At 40.1% G+C, this 18,846-nt stretch overlaps 1 protein-coding gene across 1 annotated transcript in view; it reads left to right on the top strand.

Moving 5' to 3' along the window:
- The window catches only part of TERT (telomerase reverse transcriptase), a gene marked incomplete at its 3' end in the record, with an annotated part of 33,571 nt that extends 22,550 nt beyond the window's left edge, over positions 1 to 11,021 (top strand). The window contains exons 10-16 of the mRNA XM_081996644.1: positions 812 to 883; positions 2,768 to 2,953; positions 4,410 to 4,536; positions 4,862 to 4,923; positions 6,649 to 6,773; positions 7,139 to 7,276; positions 10,918 to 11,021. Of these exons, the coding sequence (XP_081852770.1) occupies positions 812 to 883; positions 2,768 to 2,953; positions 4,410 to 4,536; positions 4,862 to 4,923; positions 6,649 to 6,773; positions 7,139 to 7,276; positions 10,918 to 11,021 (814 nt within the window). The remainder of the gene's footprint in view (positions 1 to 811; positions 884 to 2,767; positions 2,954 to 4,409; positions 4,537 to 4,861; positions 4,924 to 6,648; positions 6,774 to 7,138; positions 7,277 to 10,917) is intronic.
- Positions 11,022 to 18,846: the final 7,825 nt, after the last annotated feature.

The raw sequence follows: 18,846 nt of genomic DNA on the forward strand, positions 1-18,846 counted from the left end.
TGTTATGTTTATACATAATGAAATTATGAAAGTGATTCAGAAGAATGCACATTTTACGTAACAGCTGATTTTATATAGAGCGGATTTTAGTATGTTTCTTGGATATCTGTTGAATGATTTTGATAGTTTCATTTGCCCTTTAAGTCAAAAAAATAACCTGGCTGTTGACTTGCCTAGGCAAAGGTGCATCTGATCTGATCATAGTGATGGCAGTACTCCTGCTTTGAAGGGAAGACTGGACAAGATCATCTCCAGAGCTTCCTCTCTATGATCTACTAAGCAGAATTTATCAGAAAACTATGGGCATGCTTGGGGCATGAATACTGTTGAAAAAGAACAGCCTTTACAGTGGTAGACTGTAGTCTGTTTTACATTCAAGTTACAGCTTCATAAACAAGTTATTACATGGTAAACAAAGATACAGAATTAGAGCACATGAAAAATCTGGTATCTGCTTGTGTACCTGGTATAACACTTCCTTTCCTTGTCTTGTGGATTAAGATACTGCAAATTCTCCCTTGGAAAAGTGTAAAACCCTGCATCCAAGAAGCTACCATGGAGTAGCTTGTGTGCTGTAAATTCCTGTCATGTTTCATATAGCCAGCTTCTTTGCTTTCTTATTTTTTTTTTTTATTTATTTTTAGGAAAGAAGCAGAGCTGAGAATTTCTTCATGAGACTCGATTTGGAGATCATATTGGCCTCTACCTTCTTGTGAATTGAAATGGGCACATTGGTGCTCTGAAGAGTATGGCAACAATTTGAAAGGATTACATATCAAAAAATCTAACATCAGTTTCTTCTTGATTACAGAGTCCTAATACGTCTCATTGATGACTTTTTGCTGGTTACGCCACATTTAATGCAGGCAAGAACTTTTCTAAGGTATGTTATTCAAAACAGTTTTCAAAGAAATAAGCATTAACACCTTTTAGGTAATTCTTTTTCATCTCCTTTATATATGCTTGTACATATATTTGTTTTATGGGTTAATAATCAAAGGCTGTTTTGGAGTCCTTGCAAGCACAGGCTACTGGCAAAGAACCCTAATAGCTACGTTCTTGATGGCCATCTAACAATCTGTTGCAGCACAGGTGGGGCTTTTTAAACCTTTTTTTGGTTTAACCTCCTGCTGAGGTTTAAATTAGGGACCTAGCTAGTGACCTTGATGGAGTTTCTAGCAGCAATTAGTAGTGCAGACTAACCAAAGCAGCTGACAGCTGTCCTTTTAAGACCATTTTCCCTCAAATGTTTAAGATCTCTTGGTTATATTCTTAAAATATTTTTATCAGGTAGGTGTGCTGCTACCTTTTATTCCTGGGGAAAGAATGCAACTTTTCTGTGATCCAATATTGCTAAGAATTTTCTGGTCATTAATATTCTAGGATGAGTATTTGAAGATACTGATAGCATGGCAGCATGCAGCTCACACAGAAGTTTTCATACAGTAATTCTTTAAAATGCTGCAGAACTACTTTTTTTTTTTTTTAAATTGGGCCCTAAAATAAGTTCCTGGTTACCATGGATATGAATGTACCATCAGTATCCAAGAAGGATACTGTTGATGCCAAAGCCAGTTTTAAGGATCCAAAAGAGAGGTCTTGAAGAAAAGCTTAGCATCTGCAATGCAGTGAGTTGCATCACGATTTTCAGTAGTCAGAAAGATGCAGCTGTGTTGTGAGCCTGAAAGGTGATAGGGAAATCACTTAATTATAAACTGTACTAAATAGTGAATAGTGTATTTTTAAGACTTCATTTGTCCTAATTTCATTATCAGAACAGAAAGAAATTTCTAGAGGTGTGTGGATTTACAGTTCTGGAAATGATAAGTCAAACTAAGAGACTGGGGATGCTTCAAGATATTAATCTCTATAACATCTCTTCAGTATAACATCACTTGTAGTAGCATTGCAGATATTGATCTACTTGCCCTTTGAAGCTATCCGCATCTTTGCTCTATATCAATTTCTGCACTGGCCATGCTGATTTTCTGTAGACAAGTAGCCTCTTCTGTACAGGTTTTCCAGGCTGCTTACAGAACCTATGAACTCTCTGCCACAAATGGAGTAGTAAGAGTTTTTTCTAATGTAGTATTAGAACTGGGGGACTCAAGATACTAGTTTTAAGGAGATAACCATTATGACTATTACTCCCAAACAAGAAGAGCCTACCTCTTCCTCTCACTCTTTAAAAAGATGAAACGTTTAAAAGATGAGGTACATGAATACATAGCCAAGTAAGACAAACTGCTGCTTGTCCATGAGATCACACTGCTGATACAATGTGTGGTAGGTAATCAGCAGGCATTCTGGCAACGAAAACATCCTTAGGGGAAACTTTGTGGCAGAAGTTCAAAACTTTTCATTGGGTAAATGAGGTTCCTGTTATGTGGATTCTCCTTGTTTGCATTAATTTTCAAAAACAAGAACTCTTTATCTGTCTCTTTCCAGTGATTTTGATCTCAATGGTTTCTGTGAGTGTGGCTTATGAAGCTTGTCCTGAATGTTTGATGGCTTAATTTGTAAAAGTTTTTCTGCATTACCCTTGTACCCTTAAACTTATTTATGTATTTAATGTATTTATTTACCTCTAATAACTTTAGTTCTCTTTATTTCTAGCTGTGTTCCTCAACCTAAAGAGTTGGCTGTGGTTTGCTTTATTCTTTGGTTTCTGTCCTTTTATGCGAGATCATATGTGTCTTGAAGCATGGTGGGGGTTTTTGTTTGCTTTTGCGGGGGGAGTTAGGCTAACTGTTTCTGTCTGTTTTAGGACTCTAGCAACAGGTATTCCTGAGTATGGCTTTTTAATAAACCCCAATAAGACAGTCGTGAATTTTCCTGTTGATGATATCCCAGGATGTTCCAAATTTAAACAGCTGCCAGATTGTCGTTTGATCCCGTGGTGTGGTTTATTATTAGATATACAGACACTTGAGGTTTACTGCGATTACTCCAGGTAAATAGAGTTGCATACTCCAGTGTCAGCTTTATTGTACACAGTGTGAGAAGCACAAGAGTGTCTTGCGAATAGTGTAGCTGAATTAACTGCAAAACAGATTCTACAATTCTGTCTCTTATACAGCAATTTAAACATGTTATTCTGCTGTGCAGTCTGCTATTTTCTTCATTCCATCCTGGTGGAATGAACATACCATTAATGCCCTCGAATGTGGCACAGGTCACTAGTAACTGAAGTCGTATACTGTATGGTGGCTACATGGTTCTGGGAAAGTTTATACAATCACCTCAGTTCAGCTTCTTTCACCATAATACGCTATAGTAGTTATAAGGTATCAGGTTAATAAATCAACACATTTATTGTTCTGAAATTGTTATTTTTTTACCTTCCTAGAAGAAGCAGTAAGTATGACATGGACTACAGATTGGTATTAGTTTTGTGTAGACTAGAGGGACTAGTAATCCTTTCAGCATCACAGGTGTTCCCTCTGGTACACTTCAGATGCCAGTGCAGGGGAGAAGTAACCTCTCTTTAAACTAGCAACTTTGACTATATACACAAAGCAGCCTGAAGTGCCACAGAACTCAAGACGGGACAACGTATGCTACTGAAAAGCTCTGTAGACCCTTTACATGGACTGCTAGAGATGGCATTAGATATTTGCTGAAGATTAACAAGAACTGTTTAAATTGAAGGATAATATTGCTATGTTATTGAACATATTTAGTATAAGCAGCCCATGCATACATTTAATTAGGAGATTAGGAGGGGTTTTTCCATTACCAGAGTGGTGAAGTTCTTCAGTAGTCTTCCAAAACAGAAAAGCTTGGTCAGTTTAGGAAAGGAATTGATATGACATGATTTTCTATAACAACAGAGGACTAAAATCAACAGCCAAAGAGATTTATTCACTAGCTGTGTTTCTAAAAGAAACAGTTTATGTTGATGAGGACATTGGTGCTACTGGTCTGGGAGATACTAATCAGAACCCTGAGGGTCTTTGTTAGAAGGGCCATCTTGCTTTTGATAAGCTTGACTTAAGTAATTGGAACACCAAGGTGAACTGAAGTGGATTCCAGCCCAAGCTCCTGTGTTGCGTGGATTACAGAGTATAACCTGGTTGTCACTGGAGTCAGTAGTAATGGTCTTGCTAGACCATGTGCTTTAGAAATACATCTAGTTTGTGGTTAAGGTTATTGGCTTGGTTTTTTTTAGCAGGGTGAATTATTCAGCCCTGAGGTATTGAAGTAATTCCTTAGCTAATAGCCTTAATGCCATAATGTCTAGTCTCTTTCTAAATTGAATTTAGTTATAGTCATCTTGTAACTATGGGCTTATTGATTAGCAGGCAATGTCTGTAACATGGAAAGTTAAATGAGGCTTACTTTACAGAATTTAATTTAGTCTCTTAGCCCATGGAGTTTAACTACTTTTTTTTTCTTCTTTTTTCTAGTTATACCTGTACTTCTATCAGATCAAGCCTTTCCTTCAATTCAAGTAGAACAGCTGGGAAAAACATGAAATACAAATTGATTACAGTCCTCAAATTGAAATGCCATTGTTTATTTCTTGATTTACAGGTGGGAATATGGAAATGGATGTTTGGAAAAATTGTGATTAGTGATAAAGAGCATTAAACTGCTTTGAGTTCTAACATAGAGTTGATTTTGAGAGGTAATCCACATAACTTGGAAATGTTGACACCAACTAAAATGTGGGGCCTCAGCACCTTCCAGAGCTAAGCCTTCACAACATGGTTAACTTAGGTATATAGAAGAAATCTTTGAAGTTTAGCATAAAATGTTTTTTTCTGTAGATCTCTAAATCATCTTATGCTGTTGAACCTGAACAATTCCTATAGTGACACTAAAATATTCCTATAGTTCTGTTTCTGTTCTGTTCTAGATCAACAGCCTTAGAACAGTTTTCATTAATATCTACAAGATATTTTTACTTCAGGCTTACAGGTAGGTCACTCTCTTCTGCAGTAACTCTGAATATTTCATTACTCTTTCTTGACACATGGAGGAGCTACAGGTTAGGAAAAAGTGTGCCGTATAAATGTGCAGAGGTAAATGTCAGTAACTCACATTATTCTTGTTTCAACACTGTTCTATGTCATGTTATTAGATTCAGGATACAGGATTATATTGATGTGTGTGTGTAAGTGACTCTGCACTGAATGGATTTTCAGTGTCTCTTGGTATTGACAGCTGACCTCAAGAAAAGCAGTCTGTTTTACTGCAGGAAGATGATGAGAAGCCTTATCACTCATTAACCAGTTTATATTTATAACTTTGTATCTATTAAAATCATATAGAACTTTGACCTGTATAACTTTGCCTTAAGTGAGGCTTCATTCTACCAAGTTAATTGCAGTTGCTTAGCTGCTGATAACATCTTAATTGCTCCTTAGCTAGTAATATCTTAGTTTTTGTGAACTGTTCTTGATCAGCAGAGGAAGTGAATGTTTTAGACAGTGGTAAAGGGAAAGAAATCAAAACTGATAAGCAAGTTGGGAGAAAATGCTAATCTCTGTGCATCAAAAACTTTAAATGATTGGCAGCACCAAGCAATGGTTTGTTTATTGTTTTAACGCAAAAAAGGTGTAAGAGATGCTTCCCTCTTTACAGAAACCAGGTGTTGCTCTTTTGCTAGGCTCATACTTGTTAGGAAGTGACGTTTTAGTTTTGTTCTTAAGTTCAGCTTGGTCCACATTCACCCTGTATCATTCTTGTGTCCAAGAAATGTAACTGGACTTGTCTAGTACAGTACTGATGTGTCAAACTCCTAAACTTTGGGTTATGAGTGACTTACGATTTTCCTCTGACGTTCGACATGATTACTTAGTTACTGCTGTTTGCTTTTATGGTAACACTCTAACAAAAATCTTTATGCCGGAGTACCTTTTAAAAACTGTCCACCATGCTAACAGCATGTTAGGTTAATTCAGACAGAGCTCTGTGGTGCAGTGTGGTAATTACATTTATCCTTTAAATATTTTCAAATTTCAGAATTTCACAAAGCAGTTATGCTGGGTTAATTTAATAAACAAGCATATAAATTGTTGAGTAATTAAAAATCAGCGTTGTAATTTTTGACCGTATTCAGCATAAGCAGGATTATAATGCCAAAGTCTGGAGAGGAAAAAAAAAAAAAGCCAGCAGTTTTAAAGTAGGTTGAAATAGAGGTGTAAGGGAGCGTACAATACAATTAATTTCCATAGAACTGGCTTCCGAATAGACGAAAGAGTGGGGATCCTGGTCTGTGGAACACTATGTCATTTGGAGCTCTGTTTTCCTGAATTCCTGGACAGAATTTGATGTGGGGTTTTGTTTTGTTTTTTCTTCCTCTCACACTCCTTCATGTGGGTGTTCTCTGGCTGCATGGTCTGTGATAGGGAATTGGTATGGGTGTGTATTTTAACTTTCCCTTGCACAAAAAAGAGTTGCCGTCCTCAGAAGAGAATTCTGTCACCGAGGAAGGCGACTTCCAGATCTTTCAGAACAGAATTTACAAACAAACATCCTATGTGTCTGACACTCCAGGGATGTGTATATACGCCGGGAGTGTTGATACAGCTAAAAACTGTTTGGTTCTTTTAAATGTTGTGTAGTGCCTAAGTTATGTAATCATAGTTTCACTTGAAATTGCAAATGACTTGTAATTAAATAGCCTGTTTTTTTGAACAGGTTCCACGCCTGCGTTCTTCAACTTCCATTCAACCAGCAAGTTAAAAACAATCCTTGTTTCTTCCTAAGGATCATCTCTGAGACTGCATCATGCTGCTATTCTATCCTGAAAGCAAAAAACACGGGTATAGTATGTTAATGGCTATGAAGTAGCGCGTTTGGGTTTTTGTTAGTTGGGGTTTTTTAGACAAATAAAAGGTCTTGAATGTGCAGTCAGATCATGTCATTTTGAGATAAAGATCAAAAATTAAAAATATGGAGTGCATGATAAGAATCACAGGGCATTTTTTTTTTTAAACTCAATTTCCTGGAAATACTAAAATGTTTCAGGTTTTAGGTTTCAGTCCTCTGCTGACATAGGAGACTTCATTGGCTACATAGGTTTTTAGTAAAAAATCTTGGAGTGATTTTATAGAAAGAGCAGAGAGGTCAGACATACTTCTTAATGCTCATCATTTTCAGTGACATAATTTTCCTGATCTGTTTCTAGGGGTTGCTTTAGGTAACAAAGGTGCATCTGGCGTGTTCCCTTCTGAGGCAGCAGAATGGCTCTGCTACCATGCCTTCACTGTCAAACTGGCAAACCACAAAGTTGTTTACAAATGCCTGCTTAAGCCCCTAAGTATCTGTAAGTATTTGATTATTTTTACAGTTTGAAATATGGTTAATTGTAATAAAACTTGGAACCTAATGGATTTTTTTAAAGTTTTCTTACCATAAAGTGTTGTTCTAAATGTACATTAATGAGCTTTCTGATTTTAGGCAAATTAAAATGATATGTTTTTCAGCATTGCATGTTCTAGAGCCTTGTTCTTAAGGGACAACTATTGATATTTGGCACTCAATAAGTTTGTACAGTTCAGAAAGCTTAATAAGATTGGGTTAATCGTAACAGTTCTGTTCAGTCCTTCTAGAAGTACCAGAGGAAGCAGGTCTGCCTCTGGGAAGGGAAGAGATGGCTGCTTGCTTCATGTGGAGAGGACAGAAGCTGAAGAACTGAGCAGAGAATGCAATAGTCACACCCAGTGTAACTGCTTCTCTGGGAGCTGTGTCAGTTCTCTAAGATCCATATAGAATACACCTGAGTTTTCATCTCTAATGTGGAAGGTTTTGCTCTTGGGATCTTTGACTGGCAGACCACAATCCAAGCCAAAGCTCGCTCATCCTTCTCTGCATGTGTTTTGCTGCTGAATCTGACAGTATGCTCAGGCTGGAGGTGCAGCCCCAGGCAGCTTTACTGTTCAGCAGAATCTTGTCTTCCATGGGTGTGTGCATCTGCCAGAAAAGTGGTCTCTGCTGTCCATGAAATCACACCATGACAGACACCAGGAAAATGGGCTGGGAGATAGAGGTGGAATCTTTTCATTTAAAACTCATTTAAATAATGAGGTTTTCCTACATATGATTGACTTTAGGTTCCTTTTGCTGTACCCGCACGGCCCCTTGCCTAACCATGATACTGACCTGAAACATGTGTGGTCCAGGCCTAGCTCTATATACACAGTTCCTAACCCAAGAAGGGAAAGCTGACTGTCTGTCAGCTGGCTCCTCTGGCAACAAGAATTACCCTTGCAGAAATGGAATAACCTTGCTTCTGAAATTGCTGGAGAGAACTATTGATGTTGTACTTGTTGAGTATTGTGGGAGTGGAGCAGGAAAGATCCAAAGGCAAGAAGAAAATTAGTGATGACATTCTTTTTTAAAGAGTATAATTTCCAGCTGTTCTTTCATAAATCTTACCTTCTCTGAGCCAGAATCTGTTCTTCACATCCATAACGTCAAGACAATGCTCTGTTTTTACTCACCTGGGCCAGTTTCTTTTGGAAATATCTGAGACTTCAAGTACACAGCTGAAAGATCAAGGGTTCAGAGATATTTGCTTAATGGCTACCTAAACAACTAGCAGGCTGTAACTTGTTTTTACTGTGAAACTTTTAAGATGGAAGCTTTTGCTGTGATCGGTTAACAGATCACTGGGGCCCAAGTAACTCGAATGCCATCTCTGAGAGATCTCCCTTTGCTTATAGCCCCCTGAAATCTCATCTCTACTTCCACTAGCCCTGTTCCACCTGTTCTGCAAGGGTTGATACAATACTTGGTGGATCAATTCTGTAGTAGTTGTTTCTGTGAAATGCCCCCAAAACATCTACTAGGTCATTTGGCAGGAGGGTAGCTGTTTGGGATCGGCTTGTCATGCAACTTGAATACTTAGCAGTGATTGTGATTTTGAGAGGTGCTTTGACTGCACATATATTTGATTCCCACCTGCCTTTCTCTTTCCTTTAAGAGTTGGTTGAGGTTTTAAAAATCATTTCAAACTGTTTTTGAAAAGGAACTGAGAAGGCTTCTCCTAGGGGCTGAGCAGGAGGGAAGATGAAGCATCAGTGTGCTGGTACTGTAAAGCTGTACAAAGATATCTTGTGATCTGTAGTTATAAGTCATATGCATACACTTGGTGTCAATGTGCATCATTTTCTCCCTGTTTCTGAGATAGCCTTTATCTATAATCAGAGATTTTTCAGTCATGTGATTGTACATGGTGTTTATATTTGTATTTTCTTCCAAATCTAGTAAGATACTAAGTCTCCTGATCCTGCAGGAACCTACTAAAATCCATTTAAAAAGACATTGATAGTTTTCATTCAGTCTTGTGAGTTAGTTTTGTTTGGCCTGTATCAGACTTTTTCCAGGGTAATGTTATTGTAATCGGAGCATCATGCTCTAGAGAAGGTCACCGCAGAGCTGAGCACTGTGTAGAGATACTGGAGCTAATTTTAAACAACATATTTTAAGTTCTGTCTAACTTCTGGAAATCAAGTAGCATGTGTGGATGGCAGAGTACCTGTGACAGGGAAGTCACTGGTTCTCAGGTGTGCTCCAGTGAAGTTAGCTCAGTACCTCAGTACTATGGCACAGCAATCTGTAGCACAGAGATATCCAAGGCTGGTAATAGCGCCTGTGTTGACTTAACAACTACTCTTGCTGTTGTCATTTTGGAGTTTGTATTGGCTATATAAAACCTATTATCCCTGTAAGATCATGTTGTTGACAGGAATTGAGAGAAACTCAGGTTTTTTTCTTGTGTCCCTGCACATGCCTTTCCATTATTTTCCATGGAAGACAATATCAAGCTCATAGGTTTTGGGGAGGAGGTTCTTCCCACTATTCCAAAACCTGTTAAATATCAAAATCAGGGACTTGTCAGTACAAGTTGTCGTCATTCTTCAGAGTTAAGTATTTGAAACGTAGTTACTGTTTAACATCCCTCCTATTATTACCAGCTGGGAAAGGAGCAAGAGTCTTTCCTTATCATGATAAGATATAAATATATCATCTGTCTCTTTTCCAAACACAGAACAAATGTTTATTGAGCACTTCTGCCTTTCTGCACAATTGACAATTTTGCCAACTCTGTTTAGGTAACGGACTTAAACTGTTGCTAGGATTTTACATGTTCTTCCTAATCTTTAAAAAGTCCTTTTTATTGTCTGTAATTCTGTTAACGATAGACTCAATGACCTTCCATGTTTCAAAACTGTTACATCCTCTTGTAAAAATTTCATTCCTAACTAAAGAGCCTTGTTTAAGTCTCCAAAATACTCCACCTTAAGGGTGACTTTCCAGTTAGTGTCTCTTCTCTTGCAAGGAAACACAACAGGGAAAACTGCTGTTGCCAGTGTTATAGCAAAAGGTGCATTTTGCACATGATTCTATTTTTTTTAATCTTTTTGTATATGTCAGTTCCCAAGCATAGGCTACTTTGTCATATTTGAAAGGAGAGGGGAAAAGAAACAGTTTGGGAATGCCTTCCTACTGTAGGTAAACATTAGCAACCAGGTAAGGACATGTCCTTTGTCCTCAGCATTGTTTAAAATAGGGTCTTTCAAAGAAACTGTGCTTTGACAGAAGGTCTATTTTGGTGCATGTAATTGTTGAATAAATGGCCTTATACTTAAAAAAAAAAAATTCTTAAATCCAAACAAAGAAGTGTTACAAGGACATAGTAGGAGGAATTTGCAAAGACAGCTTGATTTTCTTAGTTTGAAAATCATGTTAAAATTTTAACAACCTTTTTATTTATTAGCCTTATTTAAGGGTGGAAGAATAGTAGCATATTTTATTAGATCTTTTTTATCCCCATATTCCAAGTGTTCCAAGTTTTTAATTGGATTCAGCTAGTATTGCTTTAATTATTTTATTAGTGTTTTCCCTAAAACAGAATTGTTAGTTACTTGCAGTATTAATGAATTTTTTTTGATATTTTGGTAGGTAAGATGCAGCTATTCAGGAAGATCCCAAAGGATACTATGGCATTACTGAAGACAGTGACAGAACCATCTCTGTGTCAAGATTTCAAAGCTATCCTGGACTGACTGATTGACGTTTATTTCATAATTTTTCCAGGTTTGAAAATAAATGCTATGTCTTTAGATGACTATTCTCTGTAGTTTATTTTGCTAGAGTGGATCGGAAGCAATTTCACTCAGAAGTTTTCCATATTTTTTTCTCAGATACCACACAAGGACTTAAAAAGAGCAGACAATTTTGTTAATACCTTCTTGTTTGTGTTTGCCTGTAAATCTACAGGCTATTTGAAGTACTTGACTTGGCTTCCTTCAGTAATTCCCATCTTCTTGAAGAAGGCATCATTAAACTATTTTCTGTACGAACAGATTTGCTTTCTTGTTTCAGTGTGTTGTTTCTGAAGAGCTGTTCTTTGCTTTCCTGTGTTGCAGAATATTTTGTAATAAATTGTCTGGGTAATTAAGTAACACATACTTGTCTCCAATACCTTTATTTTATAGTAATCTTCAACATCCTGCCCAGCTGGGTTATGTCCTGAAAGACCGTTACCTGCACAGGGCAAGTGCATTTCATGGCACTACCTAGCAAGATGTACAGGTTAGAAATTTTATGCTTTGGAGAACACAACTAATATATGTGAAAATTTAAGCATCAAAGCTGGTTATGTTTAGTGTACGTTTTATATATTTTGAATACTTGGTGATATTTTTAATAGAGTTGATACACAGAACGATGGTGGTGCATTTATACCTACAAAACAAAAGTTCTTTACTAGATAATACACAGAGTAGATTACTCTTCTATTTGCATTTCCTGTTCTTTTATTTAGGTTTATCTTTGGCTCCCTAATGTTACTGAAGTACTGTCTAGCCCTGGTGTTGGTGTGTTGTGCATGGCTGAATTTTTCCCTGTGGCTGCTCTGATGAACCTGCCCATACGTTTTTTTTCTCTTCCAGGCTGGTGTGTTGAATTTGCATTGCTCTAATGCAGAGCTATTTTATTACGATTTTTCTGTCTCTGTAATAGGCTAAATAGCAGCTGCTGTGAGTTTTTCTCAAAGCAGATGGAGGATATCTTGCTGGAGTGAAATACAGTGTAGGCAGTGTTATTTGATGGATGTTTTCAAAGGATTGACAGACCACCACCACGCAAGGATTGGTAACACAGCTCCTAGAAGCCGATTTGCAGTATTGCAGTCTGTCCATTAACGTAACTCAGTTCAAACTATACAAGTTCAAAATGTACAGAGGGTCAGTCATACAATTGTGAGGTGGTTTGTGTTTTTTTTCTTTCCATGAAGTAGCACTCTTAAAATAAAAATAAAATTAAAAAAAAAAGCCATGGAACAATTGCCTCTAGTAGAGTAGAGAGCAGATGAAGAACAGCCCAGTTGCTCCCCAGCCAGCAGCTCAAACATTTAAAACCCCCCGTCACCCACAATGTTCCGCAGTGATACTGGTGTTGAAGAACACTATCATGGACACTGTCACATTAGAGAAGCCTGGCAGTGCAGGAAGCTTTATTTTATTGGATCATGTGGCAGGAAGAGGCAGTGAGATAGTCCGAGGGCCTTGGCAGGGATGAGACTTGAGCACTTGGAGAACTTCCTACTCTTTGTCCAGTTCACACCTTACCCAGACTTTTTTCAGCTGTGCATTCCTTCCTACCTGCTGCTTCTCCCTTCTCCTTCTCTACTGCTGTAGCAGTTGTGGGTGATACAAATTTTGACTCTTCACCATTTTCTGCACAGGCCTTCTGCATTTTGTGTGTCATGTTGAAGAAGGCTGTGCTAGTCGGCAGAAGTAGGGGTGAATACGTACTTACTTTGTCCTGGTCATTGTGTTCTGCATGAACCTTCAGAGGAGGTTGAGGCAGAGGAGCCCAGTCATTTCCTGAGAGCCAACAAGCATGCCTGTTTGAAGGAATGGTCTGGAATAGGGTTTGGGCAGCCTGAGAGAATACCTCATGAGCCAGGATTCTACACCACAAATCCATATGGGGAGGATGGGCCCCTGGGAAGAGCAAGGAGCCTTTCTGCAGTGAACAGCTGTCCCAAGGTAAACTTCCAGGGTGATCAAAAGAGTGTCCTGGATAACTGGGGTAGGAAACTGGAGCAAGAACTGTGTTGAACTGGTCACTCTTTCAGAAACCATTGCAGATAGGTGGGCTTGGGAGGACTAGAAGAAAACCTCTCTGCTCCCATCCAAGAACAAGGTAGTTATGGATAGATTTGCTTCTAAATCTTTGAATTTATATTTTAACATGTTAGCTAAAACAGGTTTTATTGTATAAGTTTTAATGTTAAAGACAGAAGTTTTTAATGTCATTCAGCATGCTTCCATCTAGAAAAGGATGGGGTTGTTTCCCCCTTAAGGTTCAGAAAAACAGGTCCTGTTTCCAACATCATTGCTTCTGTATCTGGCTTCCACAGGATGCTCTAGCATAGAGAATGGAGAGAATGTAAACTTCACCGGTGGGTTGGATTAACCCATTTTTGCTCTGTATCACAATGGATACTGTGATAATATAAACTGTCAGTGTGGTCTCAGTTGAAGGTGTAATTTTATAAAAGTGTAAGAAGTGTAATGCTTTGTCCTGGTTTCAGCTGGGTAGAGTTAATTTTCTTCATAGAAGCTAGTATGAGACCATGTTTTGGATTCGGGATGAGAAAATGTTGATAACGTGCTGATGTTTTGGGTTGTTGCTAAGCAGTCAAGGACTGTCCGGCTTTTCATGCTGGCCTGCCAGTGAGCAGCCTGGGGCTGCACGGGAAGCTGGGGGAGGCACAGCTGGGACAGCTAACCCAAACTGGCCAAGGCAATATTTCATACCATATGACATCATGCTTGGTATATAAAGCTGGGATGAAGAAGGAGGGGAAGGGGGGACGTTTGGAGTTATGGTGTCTGTCTTCCCAAGAAACCATTACACCTGATGGAGCCCTGCTCCCCTGGAGATGGCTGAACACCTGCCTGCCCATGGGAAGTGGTGAATGAATTCCTTGTTTTGCTTTGCTTGTGTGTGCAGCTTTTGCTTTGCCTATTAAACTGCCTTTATCTCAACCCATGAGTTTTCTCACTTTTACTCTTCCCATTCTCTCCCTGGTCACACCATGGGGGAGTGAGCGAGCGGCTGCGTGGGGCTCAGTTGCTGGCTGGAGTTAAACCATGACAGTCCTTTTTGGTGCCCGACGTGGGGCTTGAAGGGTTTGAGATACTGATGATTTGATTGGCATGTGCTAGATCAAATATATAGCTTATTGCTGTATAGCTATTGATTGGCAGGCTCCTGAGGTTGCCATGGGTTTGCTTTCCTTACTGTATATTAAAGTCCAGTGCTCGTTAGTGGCTGCTTTTTGCTTTCGCTGGTGCTGTGCTGCCGGTCGTCTGCCTCTGCTGGGCCTGGGAGCAGCCTGGTGACAGCAATGGCCACGCGCCTGGGCTGGCAGATGGCCGGGGCTTTGCTGCTCTTTCTGCGCTGCTGTACTGGACAGGCTGGAACTCCAGTGTGAACTGGAGTCGAAGGGACTGTGACCTGTGGATGAGTCCATGTGGGAGCAGGACACCCCAAAGCGTCTGTGGCCATGGATAAGCCCATGCCAGAGCAGGTATGTCTGGAAGCATCTGTGGCCATGGTTATGTCTGTGATGCAGCAGGTATACCTCTGACTGGATTGTGGCCCAAGGATAAGTCCACGCTGGAGAAGGTACATCTCGAAGCATCTGTGGCTGTGGATAAATCCATGCTGCAGCAGGTACACCTTGAAGCATCAGTGGCTGTGCATGAGGTCATGCTGGAGCACCTCATGCTGGAGCAAAGTGTGTGGTCATGGATAAGCCCTCGACAATGCAGGTACATTCCTGGAGGGACTGGAACTATGGGTGAGGCCACATTGGAGCAGGTATATCTTTGAATTCATTGTGGCCCAAGGAGGAGGCTGTTTTGGAACAGATGCACCCCAAAGTGACTGTGACTGTGGATAAGTCTATGCTGCAGCAGATACACCCCTGGAGAGACTGTGGCTCATGGAAGGGACTGCAGTCTGTGGATAAGTCTAAGCCAGAGCAGGGGCAAGGGGAGGAGTTCATTGCAATGAATCCCTATGGTCCAGTCCAAAGGGCCCAGGGGTGGAGCTTTTAATGGAAATATCTTTAAATTGTTATAACCCATGATTTGTGTTGCATGTTTTAGGAATTGCTATAGCAGGAACCACCTGAACCAATGGAGGACAAGCCGTGCAAGTGCAGCAGTGACCCAACCTGAGCTGGCTTTGGTGCCCAGTAACTCACGCAACGCTTCGCCCGTCCTGAGTGACCACTGTAATAGATAGAGTCCAAAGTCATGGACTAAATGAACACAATGGACGTTTGTGGACATTTTAGAGACATTTTGCAGGGGTGGTCCATAGATTAAGGGAAAAAAATAATATCTATTTATTATATCAAAGGATGGGAAGTGGGGTGGTGGTTAATGAGGTTGTATTGGATAGTGTGGTACGTGATCATAGCGTAAATGATATGGATACGGTCCTGGTTTCAGCTGGGATAGAGTTAATTTTCTTCATAGAAACTAGTATGAGGCTATGTTTTGCATTTGGGATGAGAAAATGTTGATAACATAGGGCTGCGCGGTGCTTAGTTGTTGGCTGGGGTTAAAGCACAACATGCTTGCAGTTCTCTGAGCTGATGTTTGCCTTTCCTCATAAGTACTTGCTAAGTCTTCGTTTTAGAACAGTAATTGCTGTTTCTGAAGGCTGTTTGTAAACAGATGCAAATACAATTCAGAAATCACAAGAGAAGACTACTTAATTTTAAAATTATCTTCCCTTTAAGAAGGCAAATGAAAATAATGCTGAAACTACTATGTGTAAAATGGAAAATTTGGAAATTTAAAGAAGAGCTGTACTAGAAACTTGTACTTACTTGCTGCTATGGCTTTGTACAATTGGAAAATATGCTGTGGGCATAAGTGTAAGGAATAGATTAACCATAGCAATGGCATAGATTTAATTCTCTAAAATGAGATGCCTGTATTGTAGGGAAGGTAGAAATCTTCCATAAAGTTACTTCTGTAAGGAACTGTTCTAAAAGAAATAGTGCGATATATTATGATGCTAAAATATTTTCTACTTAATTGGTAGCAAGGTAGTATGTTAAACAGCAACTGCTGACAGGAAACGTCTGGGTGGATTGAATAACTTGAATCTGGAAATATTAAAATAATTAGCTTAAGAGCATTCTGAACCTGTAATGTGGATTTTCAACAATCATTGGAAAGCTGGGAAAATTGCAAAAGATTTAAGGTTTAGGGGGAAAGTTAAAATTCTCTCAGTATTTAGGAGAAGGTAAGTAGAGAGTTTGAGAGCTAAGCCACTGGGTGTAACTGCACTGTGCAACCTATGTTGCAAATGTTGCCAACCACCGTGCAAGCCAGCGCTGGAGGCTTTATGTGGGGAGGAAGAGGGATAGGGCTGAAAATTGTTCGTTAGTGTCTCTGCAGGGCTGGAATGGAGGAGTTGGACAGAAGCCCCTCTAGAGGAAACCGTAGCATCTGTTTGTGTCTATCAAACACATTCTTCTCTCCGCTGCTTCCTCTTGTGAGGGGATGGTGGACTGTGGACCTCAATTTGAGGTAGGTATCAAATTTTGCAGTGCAGGGAACTGCCTGTGTTCCAGAAGGAATATACTTTTCTCTCTGCAGTTTTGTCTATTTATTGTTTTATGATAATTTGGATGCTTCCTTATTTATAGTGCAGTTGTAATGCTCCTTCTCAGACTTTTTCCTTTAATAGCTCCTTAAGCTATTAAAGGAAGCTCCTTGAGCTCCTTGTCTTAGGACTGTGGATTCTGCCTAAAGCTGAACTTCACCATGCCTGTGTCTGTGTCCTTTAGAGCTTTACCCCCAAAGAATCCAGGCTGTCCTTACAGCCTAGACAATTCTAGAAAAGTCTTGTCTGTCAGAACAGAATGAGATCACAGCAGACTATTATGGCAAAGAAGATCTGATGGGATATGCAAGTAAAATGTTGGGAGGAGAGTGAGCAGAACTAGAAGGTACTTGGTATGTAAGACTTTGAGACAGATTCAGTGTCATGTTTGCATGCACATCCTTACCCAAGTAACAGAGTCAGTCACGCTATTCAAGAGAAAAAAGTACCTATAAGATGCTGTGTTTCATATGAATAGGAAGGGGAAGACTGTAGCACCAATTTTACTGAAATAACTATGGTTTTGGCACAGGAATTTTAGTAGAGGTCACACCAGAAGTTCATTGAGAACAGAGAAGCAATGTTCCTGCAAGAGTTGCTCAACACATTTTCTACACTCCTACTTTGGCTAAACAGTAACTTCAGCTCCTGCGTTTCCCTGCCATGAGTTGTAGTTACCGGAGCTGAAAATTGCCTTCCTCCTGTGTCCCGTCCCAGGCTGAACTGTGTGTCCGGCGACCCATGAAGTATCCCTTCTGGTGGATGGGGAAGGGGCACTGCAAAAGTCAAGAAGTCTGTGAGTGCCATGACAGTAACTCGGGATAGGCTGATAGACTTGCAAGTCTTGTATATGTGGTTTAATTCTTTTCTCAGCTTGTGTCTGTATTAGTTGGATGTGTTTTTCTTTAAGAACAGATTTCTGACCAAAAACTTAAATCTGTGGCGTATACTCTGCATATATGATTTTAATGAACATCTAGCTATCTCTAGTCAAATACATGCATATAGAGTGTACACTTCAGTTAATTAAAAATTCTTATTTATGTATTTACGGCTTTTATATGAATCTATGCTCAAAATTGCAATTATATCGGGGTTTTTTGATTATTCATTCTTTATGGAAGCCTTTTTTACTCATAACCTTTCAAATTTAATTTGCAACTGGCAGAGTGGCAATTGGGCTGTGTCAAAAGCAGCATGGCCAGCAGGTTGAGGGAGGTGAATCTGCCCCTCTACTCCGCTCTGGGGAGACCCCACCTGGAGTCCCGCGTCCAGCTCTGAATGAGAGGGTCCAGAGGAGGGCCACACAAGTGATCAAAGGGATGGAACACCTCTCCTGTGAGGACAAGCTGAGACGGTTGGGGTTGTTCAGCCTGGAGAAGAGAAGGCTCTGGGGAGACCTTATTGCAGCCTGCCAGTACTTAAAGAGGGCTTGTAAGAAAGATGGGGACAGATTTTTTAGCAGGGCCTGTAGTGACAGGACAAGGAGTGATGGTTTTAAACTGAAAGAAGGCAGATTTGGACTAGATAGAAGGAAGACATTTTTGGCAATGAGGGTAGTTAAACACTGGCGCAGGTTGCCCAGAGAGGTGGTAGCTGCCCCATCCCTGGAAACCTTCAATGCCAGGTTGGACGGGGCTCTGAGCAACCTGGTCTAGTTGAAGATGTCCCTGCTCATTGCAGGGGGGTTGGACTAGATGGCCTTTAATGGTCCCTTCCAACCCAAATGATTCTATGAAATCTTCTGTGTCATTGACAACAGCCTTTACAGTGTGCAGCTGCAGAACATCAAGAAGTTTGCGTGGACCTTTCTGACTTGTGAGGTTTCTGCTGACAGAAGCTGTGTTTCCTTGCAGGGTTACCTGCCGCTCTGCTGACTTGAAGAGCTGGGGCTGTTGGCAGGTTACCATGGGGAACTGCTGGATGTCATCATGCAGACCATTGGCCTAGTCCATGGCTCTTGGGAATAAAAACATGTGGAGCCCAGGCACTTAACTGTTTTACAGGTGATACTACTTATCCCACATAGTGGAAGGGCCAGGAGGCTCTGGCCTGGCAGCTGCTGTGCACACAGGCAGTTAACCCATGCATTTCCTTGCAGCAGGCAGGGGCATGGTGTGCTCTGGTGCATCTGGTGAGGCAGACTGGATGCTGCTGTTTCTAGTACCATTACTGCTCCAGAGAGTC

The sequence above is a fragment of the Phaethon aethereus genome (assembly GCF_964289735.1).
Source record: "Phaethon aethereus genome assembly, chromosome: 2".
NCBI lineage: Eukaryota > Metazoa > Chordata > Aves > Phaethontiformes > Phaethontidae > Phaethon > Phaethon aethereus.